The 15,091-nt window shown below is 35.8% G+C and overlaps 1 protein-coding gene across 2 annotated transcripts in view; it reads right to left on the reverse strand.

Annotated features, from left to right (window-relative positions):
• Positions 1–14,709, reverse strand: part of Mnda (myeloid cell nuclear differentiation antigen) — a 16,157-nt gene extending 1,448 nt beyond the window's left edge. Inside the window, exons 1-7 of one of the 2 annotated variants that reach the window (XM_031342717.1) lie at positions 14,506–14,709; positions 10,628–10,771; positions 9,427–9,711; positions 8,367–8,521; positions 7,709–7,867; positions 3,739–4,161; positions 1,353–1,541 (exon numbers count right to left, since the gene is read on the reverse strand). In XM_031342717.1, coding sequence (XP_031198577.1) covers positions 1,353–1,541; positions 3,739–4,161; positions 7,709–7,867; positions 8,367–8,521; positions 9,427–9,691 — 1,191 coding nt within the window. In that variant the 5' untranslated portion in view covers positions 9,692–9,711; positions 10,628–10,771; positions 14,506–14,709. The remainder of the gene's footprint in view (positions 1–1,352; positions 1,542–3,738; positions 4,162–7,708; positions 7,868–8,366; positions 8,522–9,426; positions 9,712–10,627; positions 10,772–14,505) is intronic. The other variant, XM_031342710.1, reaches the window with a different exon arrangement.
• Between the last annotated feature and the right edge of the window lie 382 nt (positions 14,710–15,091).

Raw genomic sequence — 15,091 nt, forward strand, 5'->3', positions numbered from 1 at the left:
TCTCTCACTACCATGTTCAAGCTGGTGTAAAACCATAGGGGCATTTGTTCTTAAACAGTAGTCATCTCCATCGATCAAAGCCCCACTTATCTTTCCACCGATTAGTATAATTATGAAATAGCTTCTGTGATGGCTTGGTAAAGTAGCCACCTGGTTTGTAAAGTCATAGCCTTTGCAAGTTTTAGTGGTGCACATCTATGCTGATTTTCAAATTGCCTAAGATTTCATAAGCAGCTTACAAAGTTCCTCAACATTTAATACATTACATATAACAACTTAGTTGTTGTGTCTAACCAATATTTCTGCCTCCAAAAAAAGTTTCTCTGTAACACAAATTTTCGAGACAGGAACAAAATTTCTTTTTACTAATGTGTCAAAGTGTTAAGACTTTATCCTCATAAAACCTTTCAACATTTACCTATTCAACAATTCAACATTTACCTATTCAACAATGAATGATCCTTTTCCTTATTTCTAACAATGCTACCTTTCTCTGACCCTTTTAAGCAATCCTGTGGCCTCATGTTCTCAAAGTCTTGGTCTTCCATATGTAGTTGAATTAATAGTGGCAATCCAAACTTTGGTATATTTTCAAACCATTTACATTTCTTAGGTCTCTCTCTCTCTCTCTCTCTCTTGCTCTCACTCTCTCTTTCTCTCTCTCTGTCCTTTGCTCTCTCTCTTACTCTCCTCTTTCTCCTCTCTCTCTCCTCTTTCTGTCTCTGTCTCTTGATCATCTTTCTCTCTCCTCTCTCTTGCTCTCCTCTTTCCTTCTCTCCTCTCTCTCAGTCTCTGTCTGTCTCTGTCTCTGTCTCTGTCTGTCTGTGTCTGTGTCTGTGTCTGTCTGTCTGTCTGTCTGTCTGTCTGTCTCTCTCTCTCTCTCTCTCTCTCTCTCTCATGTCTTCACAGAGTTAAGAAAACAGAACCACACTTTTCTCATGATGTACTAGGGACCATGATAACTTATGAGTATATAGGCATTTCCTCCTTTAACATTGAGATTTAATATTCAACTTTCCCCAGGATCACCCAACTCCTAATGATTCAAGTTGGCATTCAAGGCATATATGAGTTATTCAACATCCTTGCTCTTAATCACATGGAAATCTATTTCCATGCCATTCAAATTTCTTCATACATCTTGTTATTTAGCTTATATAGAAAGCTTTTGGAATTTTTCTCCAATACCCACTTATAAAAATGTTCCCGTTAGAAATGAGTATAAGGGCATCATCTGAATTTGTTTCTCCAGACACAGATTTGTCTAGGTAACATTAAAAACTTCATGTTCAGAAACTTCAAGCAAAAGTCAATTTCCTTTTTGGCAAATCCATTTGCTGTCTTCATCCTACCTTGATGAAACTGTGCTCTCCACACACTAACTTTGGTTGCTTCTCAATTGTTTTCAGGTGAAAGCAGAAGAGTTGGAGTTTATCTCCTACATTACAGTTGATGTTGTACCATTTTCCATTCCCCACCACTTCTATCCTTCCCGAACCATCTTTTATTTCATAGATTGTGTTCTTTGGATTTACTTTTTTCTGCAAAAGTAAAATTAACATTCATTTTCTAAAAGTTATGTCATGCACATTCATTATAATACATTCAAAAAAATCATTTACTAGAAAAAAATAATAGGAAAATATGAAACCTGTTATAGACATAGGCAAACAGGTATCTTCCGTGAAGTCTTCCCAAGGAATTTTTATTACTATTGTTGCCATCTAGTGTGTTTGGGTCCAAAGGGCAGAGCAGCATTAATGACGACATAGCTGGTACACAGTAAAATCAGCCAATGCACAATTTATTCAAAGTTTCAACTTCTTTTAAAGGCAAAGCAGAAGAAAGATTTTCCCACACTTTCCAGTTTCCCACCAGGTGTTGTTTTCCTAGCAATAGCTTATCTCAAAGTGACCTGAATCTCCTTGCAGCCTGAGACATCTGCCTGCAGTCCAACTCTGAGCTGTGATGTCTAATTAAACTATAAGCAAAGTTACTTTCTCATCAGAGAAGGAACAACAAAGCCATTTCCTGGGGACTGAAGTTTACTAGACAGAACAACAGGTTTCTCTGCTTGAGAAAGTGTGACTCCTCACTCTCAGTCTGCAGAGAGTGACAAAGATCCCAGGTACCCTAACAGCTAGCAAGCTGGGAGTAGTCTTCTCATACCATTTCTCTATAACTGTAATCATTTGCTTTCTTTTTTTTTTTTTTTTTTTTTTTTAATGGTTTTTCGAGACAGGGTTTCTCTGCGTAGCCCTGGCTGTCCTGGAACTCACTCTGTAGACCAGGCTGGCCTCGAACTCAGAAATCCGCCTGCCTCTGCCTCCCAAGTGCTGGGATTAAAGGCGTGCGCCACCACCGCCCGGCTCATTTGCTTTCTTGATTTGGAGATTTCTCCCTGGAAGTGCTAGGACAATAAATGTTCTTCCTGTTTTCCACTGCTTCCTATTCCTCAACAGCCTGGATTCCCAGTAAATTACCTGAAGTCACAGGAATCAGAACTTAGCCTTCTTTCTATCTTCTGCTTGTGAAGGGATGAATGGACATTTGTTCCTTAGCTTCATTCATTCAGTAGGTTACAGGGAAGCTTCAGAACTGGTTAAGATTCCAGTAACTCACTCACTTAGATCCTCTTCCTACCTTTCCACTATATCATGTCTACGTACCCCAATGTCCCAAATTTACACTGTATTGAACAAGGTATTGCTCATAATCTTGTCAACTGTGTTCATATGCGTAGTCTGTAAATGTTATGCTATAAAGCAACTTAGTTTTTAAAAGGGAACTTAGAAAATGACAACCTTAAAAGCCATTAGTTTTTAGGAAATTTGTTGAGTTCACCAAGGATATCAAATTTTGTCTGAATTCTGAAAGCCTGAATTTTGCCTTGATGCAAAAATGAGATGTCTCTATATATCTAGTAAATCTAGAAATCTAGTGAATATTGAAAAGTAGATCGATTTGCCTCCAAATGTCATTTCATATAGTAGTTCTCAGTTGCCAAGCTAATCAGAAATAGTACATTACTTGACAAAGATACAAGAATGAAGCTTAAATGATGAAGCCTACTATATGTAGAGATAGTCAATTCATTTTATTGAATGTTTTTGATTTTTAGAGGATGTACTTACCCATCTAATGTACTTATAACTCAAAAATTTTCACAATCAATATTCACACTTGTTCAGATAATTTTTGAAACAGTCTCCAATTTATATTGTATTGAACATTACTCAAACTATTACTCTTAAACTTTTCAACTATGTTCATATTCATAGTCTGTAAAGTGTATGTTATAAAACAATGGATTTTTTTTTAAAGGAGCTTTAAAAAAAGACAGACTAAATCTTCAATAAATAAATGAATAAGTGTTGTATGTTTGCATAGAGTTTCAAATGCAAACTTGGCACTAACCTGTGCCCTGTGACATTCCTGTTCACTGTGGCTGAGGGTAGGTTTTTGTAAGTAGTAAAATGAAGTATCTTTGTAAATCATTTTCAGAGAACTCTCTCAGATGTATCTTTTCAGAGAACTCTCTCAGATCTATCTTATGGAATCAAGTGTTATAAAATTACCCAAAATTTTTTCCTAATCTATTTGATGATTTCACTTTTTATCCCTAGCCAAGGTAGTGTCTTGTGTTGCAATACTATCACTAGGCACTAAATGGAAAATTATTCCATTTGATTACTGGTGTTGGTAGAGAAACTTAAAAAACAAGTTTTCACATATTACCTTGTGTAATGTAAACAATCCATAAAACACTGCTCCAGCAGCACCCTTTCGAATATCACAGATCTTAGGACTGGCGTTCGCATTTCTGATAATACTGTTGGGCACTTCAATCTTTTGTTCAGGAGTAGCCTCTTTCACAGAGGAATCTTCACTGATCTCTAGGATGTCTTTGCTCTTAAAGTATTTGGAAATGATGATGAAATTATTTTTTGTGAACTTCTCTTTCAAGTCGATGTTGAAAACTTTCACATGGAAATGCTGGTTCACAGTAGCCACTGTAGCATGAAACATGTTCTGTACTCCTTGTTCTGGTGATTCATATTCAAATGGGTCTGATGCTTTGAGCACCATCACTGTCAGGGGTTCTATTTGGAGAATAGCACCTCTCAGAATGTTCACATTTTGAGGCTGTGATTTTTGGTTCTAGGTTGAATAAATACAGAGATATAAACATAAGTTTATCAGCAAATACAAATTAATATTCACATAAGACAAATCTCAATCACATTGTTCCTAACAATTTTTATGAATTTGGAAAACTGAAGATAAGCTAAATAGGAATTCTTTAGTTGACCAAAAAGGCCAATGAATTAAATCACAAAGCTCCATGCACTGACATTTAAGCACTTTCTCTGAAAGGAAGAGTTAGTTTCTAACATGAGGAAAAATGTTGAATATAAACACAGCAAATGCTGTTGATAGCAGTTTTATGAAGTACTTAAGTAAAATGATTATGAATTCAAATATAATCTTTGCACTATGGCCAAAGCAGATAAAAGTGGAAAATTAGATGTTGTTAAAAATAGAGAATAATTGTCATATACCATAAAGTTGTCAAAGGTCTTTAGTTACCATTGAACTCACTGGGCATTACTTTGAGGATACAGATCACAGTATATCTCTACAAGATATAACAATCTTCTATTATTAAATGATCAAAAATATTAGCTGGCTTACAACCCCTTCTTTTAAATAGGCTCAGGTAGAGTTACTTTGGTTACAGCCATGTCCTTAAACATGGATAGAGAATTTTCCTCAAAAGCAATGATTTGTGGAGCCAGAGGATAAATAAAATCTTTGCCCTATGATCAAAGCAGATAAAAGTGGAAATTGAATGTTGTTAAAAATAGAGAATAATTGTCATATACCATAAAGTTGTCAAAGGTCTTTGGTTCCATTGAACTCACTGGGCGTTACTCACTGAGATTGATAGGTTCTGACCTCTTTTCTGTACAGTGGTCTGAACTTACTGAATTTCAGTGGAATATGTTAATGGAGAGACGATTGCCTAACAACAAGATAATATGCAAAGTAATGGAAAGCTATGAACTTTATAGATCTTGAATATATGGAGATAGTGTTGCTGTCTTTATATACCCAAGGAGATGTGAATAGTCTGATCTAGCATGCCATACACAGTCATCACCTAACAAAGACTGTTCAATTGGATCTAATTTTTTAATCAGGGCAATCAATTAGTATAACATAAAAAAGAAAATAAAAAGCAATACAATTAGTGGTGGTGATTATATATAAGTAAATAAATAGCAATGGCTAGATTCAAATTAAAAGAAATTTATTGAATATGTATAAAATAAATTGGTGGGCTACCATGAAGACTAAAAAGTGAGCCTTAATGAACACATTTAAAGGATATCCATTGAAGGAGACATTGAGTTTGTGGAAGGAGATAATCGGTCTATAATGAATTATTTAATAAAGAAACACAAATACTGAAGTCATCCTTGAATATTATATGTACTTTAATTAAGGGACTTGGAAAGACAGTCATGATATGTAAAATTGGAAAAACAAGTAATAGTTTAACTATTGTAAAATGTTATACTAGAAAAATTTTTTACACAAATATAAAAAATCTGAAAAAAAAATACAGAGAAAAACTGTTCTATTATCTGAATGGTAAGTTCTGGGGTGAGTAAAAACTGCTTCTGTTTTTGCTTAACTAGTTGTTTATATTTCCTCAAGTGAAGAAAAAAAAAAAAAGATGAAGGAGGAAGGAAGGACAGAGAAAGGAGCTTAGAGAGAATGAATGCTGGTGCTCTTATAGTTTTACTTCTGTGACAAATCATTTATTTCCTCCAATGCGTACTCATACAAAATAAGAGGCACCAATCATCCGATTTCCCATATGTTACTAAGCCAGCACTGAATCTGCTGAAGTATATTACAAGTCTGAATTGAAGGCAGCTTGACCTGGGGAGAATAACCACAGATAATAAGTTGTAGCTCGTTCCTTTCACTCACAGTTTCTGGTGAATGGTCTCTGTTCCTGAACTTCTACAAATTCTTTAACTTCCCTCACTATGGTCATTTTCCTTTCCAAGATATGGCCCTTCCCCTATTATTTTTATTTAATCCTTTTTTTTCACAGAACATATACTGATCCCGATTCCTTCTCACTTCCCCAGAATCTCCTCTGCCCCCATTTAACTTCATGCTCTTTCTCTACCTCTCAAAAATAAAAATAGAAAGTAAAAAATATCCCAAAAATAGTACATGGAGTTCATTTTATGTTGGCCAACTACCCCAGGCCATGGGGTGTTCTCTAGACTGAGGTTGATATCTGTTGGAGAAAACAGATTTTTCTACTTGTTAGTATATATCAACTGATAATAGCTTGTTAGGCATGGGATTCTGCTTCCTCCCCTGTGTTTCCTCCACTTCCTCTTCTCAGTTCTGGGACCCGATCTAGCTTGAATCTTTGTTGCTTTAATGTGTGCCACTACAGTCTCTGAGTTCATATATGCATCAGTCCTATTTATGTGAAAGAAACTGTTTCATTGGAGTCATCCTTCTCTTCCATGTAGTTCTGTGAGTCTTGAGGAGACAGATTTGGCAAAGACATCCCATTGAAGAATGACTGCTCTAAACACTCCCTCTGTGTGCACATAGGCCAGTTGTGTGTCTCTGTATCAATTTCCACCTATGGCAGGAAGCATCTCTGATGAGACCTGGATGAGGCACAGTTCTATATGTATGGCAACATATCATTAGGGTTCGTGTTGCTTTAGTTGAATGACATAGTAGGTTTTCCTCTAGGCACATGACCTATTTAGTCTCAGATTCCTGACCACTTTAACAGTGTCTGGTATGGCTCCATCTCTTGGAGTAGGCCTTAATCCCAATCAAAAGAGGTTAGTTACTCCCATTTCAACTGTATTATTTCTTTGTTTTGTGATTTCTAAGCCTCACAAAATATCTATCAGAGCCTTAACTGAACAAGACAGCCCTCATCTATCCTCCTTAGCTGTGCTGATCTTTTTATATTTCTGGCATGCAAAGATATCTCAGATTTGTAAGTATCTATAGGAAAAATAGGGAAACCATAATCTTTAAAATACACACCAAACTGGGAAAAAAACTTTAGTTCTGTGTCATAACTGTCAATAATACAAGACTATTTTTTTCAGTTAAGCACCATCCATTTCCAACCCAGCAAGGATAGGAGTTCTGGAGTATTTCGGCTAGTGCAAAGTTTAGACACTTACAGTCCTTTAAGATAGAATTACTTTACAATGTGCCAACTGTTCTGAAGAAGTGTGTACCCTAATAGCATTTTTAAAAAGTTAGCAGGTTGGTCTTATAAAGGAAAGATATGTGAGAGTACAGAGAGGAAAAATGGAGTCCATTGCTTCTAATACTTCCAAGTGCTAGACTCTTTGCTTCCCTCTTCTTACCAGGGATCAAAACAAGCAAATTCCTCGTTGACAGAAGAAACAAGTTCATTAAGTATTCTCATCTAAATGAAAGTTATGAGTCGGCAAATTCTATATTTGTATTACATGTTTTTGTGTTTGTTTCTGTCTTTGTATGATGATCTATATCATATCGAGCCTCTGTATGTCTGATTAATTAAATCTCAGGGATAAGTCGGTGACATGGTCAGAATTTCAAGGTCTGTTCCTGATATTTGGACTGAAGAAAGGAAAGGGGAGCAGAAAGCTTGTACCTTAGCCAAAGGAGTATGAGGTGAAGCCAAAGATGAGATCTGGGGTATTAGTACCAGGCATGTGGCTGTGGGTTCTTCAGAACAGTGAGGCTGATCTGGTTCATTGGATGTCTTGGTCTTTTTCACTCCAGTCTTTTCTTTATTCATACTTTTTCTTTTCTGAAAGTATACCCATTGCCCTGTTAATAAGTCTAATCAATTGAACAGAGTATTCACTATTAGTTACTAGATTTATCATGCCTGAATATGGTGGGAACTTGAAGGAGTGGCACCCATCCTCTGGCCAGGTCTAAAATACGATCAGTAATAGTCATAAAAATGTGTGCATCAGTGATTTTGTCAAATAAAGGGAGAAGAAAAGCTATATGAACAAGTTGTTCTACTATTACTACTATGGTAGGTCACAATTGAATTTGAATTAGAAAACTAGGTTTGTGTAAATATGCAACAACCATGGCTCTACCTGGTATTCAGGTTCATGATATCTCTAGTAGAAGAGAACACACATTAATGCCACATGATCAGTTATTATCTGAGGTTCAATAAAAGCTTGAAGATAAATTGATAAAGCAGTCAGTACATTATAAACTTAGCAGGGGGAAGAGGAATCTCCTCTGCCTCTCTGGACTGCCAGCCCACCACTGTTCCTCAGGCTCACCTGGGCTGTAGAAGTCTCTGCCTGAGCTGTAGAAGTCTCTGCCTGAGCAGTGGAAGTCTCCCCTCTTTCAGATGCTAACAGGTGGCTTGTAGTTGATGTAGGAGTTGCAGGACCTCCTTCTTGCCTATTTATTTTGAATGATGTTTCTCTGATAACTAGGATGGGAAGATTTTTTTTTTAATCACAACAAATGCATAAACTAGAAAGCCCACATGTACTAAAATAGATGGTCTAGGGACCATCTAGTCTTTCTGCCATTTCCTCTCTCCTGCATTTATATCAATGCTTATTCTATAACTTACTGTAGTGACACAGCACCAAAGGCACAACCTTTGATACCATCTCCCATTAGTCAATTTTTCCTTTACTTGCCCCATATAAAATGAGAAAAACCTTCATGCTCTTGAAGCCCAGGTACCTCAGCCAAGCTTTCCTCATTCCCATTCTTCTACATTCTCTTAAAATACAAAATTTTATCACATTAATTTGTTAGTTATGTTTTGTGTATAATACACTCAAATAGTATATACAAGTAAAAGGAAATCTGATATAAACTTGAAATGTGATTTTAACTTTCTAAGATCAATTATGCATTGCAACTTTCTAAAATCTTTTTACTCAACTCAAAAGTTTTATGAAAGGCAGTGCTGCCTCACACTCTCTTAAGGCTATATTTAATCAAAGTATAGCCTTATCTTTGTTAATAGAGAGGATAATTATATTAGTTCTCTTAATAGAATAGGTGAGACAATTTGTTAATGTATATATTTAAATATAAATCATATTTTTGTAATTCAGATTTATTACTTTTGAACATCTATGCTACATCTGGAACCCAATCTTTGATCAACTTCTATTTTTGTCTTTAATATACACATCATATATACTTCATAAATTACAAGCATCTACTGGAAGAGGAACGTTCTCAGAAGCTATTCCAAAGGACCATTCTGGCCATGGGCTTTGAGGAGATATGACAGCATTGTGGACTTCAAAGTTATGAAGGGACTAGAGACAGTAAGACACTGGCAGGGACAAGGGGTTCTTTGTTCCATGTTACCTTCTGATCTCTCTTTTTTAAGAATTTCAGCACGTTTTCTAAGAACTGGTATGTTTTCACAAAACTTGATCAGTATTTCCAACCCAGCATCAGTTGGGAATTTTTTTTCCATCTCGTTAGCAATCTGAACCGTGCTGTATTGCTCTAGTTTGTCATTTTCCAGACTTAAATCACTGGACAGCAATGACTTAAATAAGTCAAAATGATGCTTATTGATACATTCAAGTCCTTGGAGCAGAACAATTCTCTTATATTTATTCACCATCTTTCAAGTTGTTGGTGAACCTGGAAGAAAAAGTTGGCATATATTGTTGTACATGTATTCAGAAATTTCCAAAGAAAGACATGTCTATGGGAATGAATGAGCTATGTGGAAATACTGCACACAGGTATGTTCACAGAATGAAAGCAGCATAATAGCTGTTTATGTCACAAGAATATTGGGAAAGAATTGCATTATTAGGAAAACCTTTAAAACAAACTTCATTATTAATAATGACAGTTGAGTTTGTTCAGGGTAATTGTGATGAATACTTGTCTGGAGATAATGCCTGTGTGTCAGAACTTGGGAGTATTAGCTTGTGGCTTCTCTTCTCTTCCCTTTAGGTGCCTGAACCTTTCCCTTCTTGTCTGTCTGTCATATGCCGACTCCTTGTACATACTATAGCTGAATTGGTTACTTTTTCTTGTCACTATGACAAGAAGACCCGCCAGAAGTAACACATGGGAAGACTGTTTACTTTGCCTGACAGTCTCGCAGTGAGTAAATCTTGGTGTCTGGGACCCAGTCTGTCACCACTTAGTCTTTCAAATTTCTACAGATATGGTTGAATAAGAAATTTTAAGTTAGAACCCAGGTGGCTATAATCCTCTAGCCCTGGGCCTATGTTCCTACATCTGCCATGTAGGCTCTATGCCCTAAAGGCTTCACAACTTCCCCAAATGGCATTGACATCTGTTTGCCAACTGATGAAATGCTTGAGCCATGGAGAGCATTTTATATTCAAACCATAGTAATGACTAATGTGACAAATGAGGAAATGGGCTTGAATCTCTCACATTATATGTGGGAACCTCTGGCCATAGCACTATATCCTTTTTCCCATTTTGTCTTCTATAACATTTGTAAGTAATCTTTTCTTTTCCCTAGGTTAGGTTAGTATATTTTCAGTTCCCATTGCCCCATTTCACTGTTGCTTACAGAACTTCTTCTGACTCTCTCCTGCAGAATCAAATGTTTGTTGACTGGGAGCATTTCAACACTTGTTCCATCTTTTTCCTTCAGTGCTCAGTATCTTTAACCTGGTAACTTTAGAGAGCCACACGTTTGTGTCAGGTCTGTGCTCTATAATGAAGCCCAGAAGTAGAGGGATCGTTACAGAATAGAGGAGAATATTTGTAAAAGATATGTTCATACTGACATTGCAAATATTAATGACAATTGACATTGTAAATATCATGACAAATAAATGTAAATACATGGACCTCAAAAAGAAATGAAAGAAAGCAAGGAAAGAAGGAAGGATAAAGAAAAAAGATGACTACTCAAAACTACTCAAAACCCCCAAAACAGTGCAATGCAAATGGGGGCTAAAAAACTAAACAATCAGATGAGAGGCATCCTTATCAATACAGTCATAGTATGCAGTTATGTTGAGTCACCAAGGGCAATGGCAATAGCTTATGTGGTTTTTTTTTGTGACATCTGGGGCCTCGTTGGCCAATATCTTGTAGGGAGGTAATCCTACTTTATAATCGAGATGCTCATTTAAGAATTTATGCTTTCTGTGTGTAACATTGTCCACCCACACAGGCAATTCTGTTCAAACTTATGTTGTTATATTTTTGAAATTATCTTACAAACTTGTGGGTTTCTATATGGTTTCTCATAAACCCTGAGTTTTGTCAGCCCACCTATTACCTACTTCTTTTTGCTGTTTTCATTTAAGCTTTCCTTCATTTCACATGTATCCAATTATACCTCTCTTTTGTTATTTTTATTGTAAAGTCGCATATTCCCTATAGCTTTTCATAAACTCTTCCATACTAAAATCAAGTCACTCATAATTCTAGCACAGATTCAGGTGGAACTCTTATGTTCCTACCATTTACTGAGGAGGTATTAGCAGCTGGTAATTGCTGGGGGCGAGGGGGAAATTATTCTTTCTGAAAGTTTTGTCCAAGGTAGAAATCCCAAGCTCCAGTGGATGATACAACCACTACTCACACGTAATCAGCAGTTATTGGATGTAGTGGATCATCTTACACTACGTACATAAAAGAAGATTTGTGTTTGGATGGGGTGTGTGTTGAGGGAATATGTAGCGGAGTTGTTGTAAGTTACGAGGTGATTTAATGTTTTACTTTAAATGTGCATTAAATGCTTAGCAAATTTAAAAATTACTAAACATACACTCTTGAAAGATGGTTCAGTCTTTCTAATCATCAGAGAAAGTTAAGTAAAAACTATATAAAAAGTTAAATAAAAGCTATAGTGAAGTATAATGTTATATATACCTATAATGCTTATTATTACACAGAGAAGAAATAAATTCTGAAAAATATTCAGAGAAACAGGAAATGTAACACACTGTTTGAAGAAACATAATTTAGTGTACCTGTGATAGAAAATAATATAGAAATCCTTTAAATACACGAAGCACAACCAATGTATTCTACTCCTTCCAAAAACTGGTTATATAACCAAAGAAGATGACACAGCTATACACAGAACACAGTTACACTTGCATATTTATTGTACTATTATTCACAATAGCTGAAACACAGAATAAAGCTAAATATCTTTTATTAGATGAGTTAATAAAGACAATTAGAACCCAGATACCATGGTGTACGCATGAAAGTCCAGTACTGCAGACGTAGAGTGAGATGGACCAGGAGCACACGCCCATTCTCAACTGTGAGACTCTATCACTAAAATAAATGAAAACAAAACAAAACAAAACACACAAAAACACTTGCATGGTAAATGTTCATTAAGAGTTCAGAGAGAATTGTCTGCTGTGCAAGCCTTGTGGCCTGAGATTAGATCCTTGGGACTTCTATAAAGAAACAACACCCCTAAGTCGTCCTGTGATTTCCACATCCAGACTGTGATCTGCTGTGCAAGCCTTGTGGCCTGAGATTAGATCCCTGGGACTTCTATAAAGAAACAGCGCCCCTAAGTCGTCCTGTGATTTCCACATCCAGACTGTGCTGTTATATAACTGCTCACATAACCCCCAAAAGACACATCAAGGATTCATTAGCCATTCAAAACAATGATTTTTCTGTCATTTGAAGTTTGACTGAAATTGACTGAATTGAAGGAAACTGGAGATAAATATGTTCAGTAAAACATGGCAGATACAGAAATACAAATACCTCATGTTGCAGTTTTTTACCAAAATAAACTTTGTAGAATGAAATGGAATAGTGCTCAGTAGAGATGGGGAAGAGGCAGCAGCAGGGCAAACATGAAGAAGTTCAGTAAAGGACATCAAAACACTGCATAAGTCTCATTCCAAAATATGAAATCCAAACACGTACAATTACTTATTGTTAAAGACATGGAAATGCTTGTTATTGGACTAGACTACTACACATTATTTTTGCATATTTATTTTATAGTGTGCCATATAAAATTCTATAAGCTAAAAAATTAATAAATCATTTAAAATAAAAATATAAAAGTATATAGCATTTAGGATACAGGAATTGCTAGAAATCTCTAAATTTGAAGCTATCCTGGTCTACATACTCAGTTCAGAGCCAATCAATGTTACATAGTGTGAGACCTTGTCAAAAAAACAAAAGCAAAACAGTTCAAAACAAAACAAAAACACAAAATGAGACAATTTTTAAAGTGATTTAGAAAAAAAGAATACCTTCAAATCACTAACAAAATACAATTTGATGGCTTTTAAAACTATTAGAAAAATTTGATGCTGAAATAATAATTTAAGGCACCAAAATTCTCCACAATTATAGTTAAGGACCATCTAATAAATTATCGTAAAACCTGGAAGCTCACTACTTGTTAATGAAAGATTTAAACCCAAGAAATGTGAAACCAGTTTAATTATATAATTACCAAATTAAACAGATTTTAGTTTTATAACTACATCACTTCAATGACATTAAATAGACTATGTAGTAAAATAAAAAATTAATCATAGACATAAGAGGGACATGGTAGTGAATGTCTATGATTCAAGGCCTCAAGAGGCAGAAGGACTATATGTTTGAGACTGGTTTTAGCTATACACCAAGTTCCAGGCAAACCAGGCTTGGATAATGAAATTATTTTTCAAACAATAATAATAACAAGCAATAGTATATACTCAAATAAGTATGACATTAACTAATCATGACTATGATTTGAAATTTATGCATATCTCAACTATTGAAAAGTTAGGCGAAGTACAATTAAAAATTAGAAAAAACTTAGAAAAAATTAGTAACAGTGAATGAGTTTAACTTTGCCCCATTAGAGTTCACCTCCAGCATGGAATGAAGAAAAGATTATGACAAACATTGTCTGTAACATCTGTTATAAAAGGGAGCTAAGAGGAGACCTAAACAAAAATGTGCCAAGACACTCTGTTTAAATAGCTGTATTCACAAAACTGAGACATTTTCTTCTACAGGCTAATGAGATTTCTCATGTTTTGCATAAATCTCAGTTTTATATATTCACAAAACTGGATACTATATTCATGCTGAAGTGTGGTTTTCTTTTAACATTATTTTAGTTATCATTTTTCTTGTTTCTGTCTTATCTTTCACTCAGTCATTCACTGCAATCACCTTGCTCCCATGTGTTCTCTAGTGAAGATAACTGAAGACCAGTGTTAAATGCTAACTCATGAAAAGTCATAAGACTAAAAATGGCATCTTTATTCTGTCATCTGCCATCTTCCTAGTGAAGCATCTGAAACCAGCTACAGCAGGTTCAATGCTGTGAGTGCAGCTGGCACCAGCCCTGGTCCCCCCGTAATCCAAAACTTATTTTTTCTATGTTCCTTTATATTTCACAGATAGATCTGATTATATATTTAAGAAACAGACAGAACTCACCTCCCTGGAAATTTCTGCAGCAGTGTACAGATCCTGAGACCTTCAATGTCACAAGAAGTGGACTGCTTCGCTTGAGTAGGTAGGCAGATAAGTCAGAAAATGAGAAACTGAACAGTGGGGTGTAAAGAAAGATACTAGCGATTATGACACTCTCAGAGTTGGTTCATTTCTTAAGCAGCACTACGTGTCTCTCACTATGATGTATCCCTGGGGTGAGGAGTGCCAAAACGGCCAGGCCTCCTCCCAATTTTGTTCATAGCTTTCAATTTCCCTTGGCTTGTGAAACCTCTTATCTTCCCTTAAAAACTGTGGCCACTATGACAAAAAAAAAAAAAAAAATACACCTTAGTCAAGCTCACATTCTTTTCTGATGAATCTCACTAAATAAGAAAGTCCTAACATTTGACTTTTGTAGCAAACAGATGTACACTGGCCACTAGACACAAAACTCACATACATGGTTCACCCAGTCAGCATTTTAAAACTAGCTGACCAAGGCTCTTCTGCTCTACTTAGATAGGAGTCATGGGCAGCTGAGATGGAGTTTTCATTGTAGTAAAGTACTCAAGGCCAGAAATAGTCTAAT

Source organism: Mastomys coucha, unplaced genomic scaffold, assembly GCF_008632895.1.
Source record: "Mastomys coucha isolate ucsf_1 unplaced genomic scaffold, UCSF_Mcou_1 pScaffold1, whole genome shotgun sequence".
Taxonomy (NCBI): domain Eukaryota; kingdom Metazoa; phylum Chordata; class Mammalia; order Rodentia; family Muridae; genus Mastomys; species Mastomys coucha.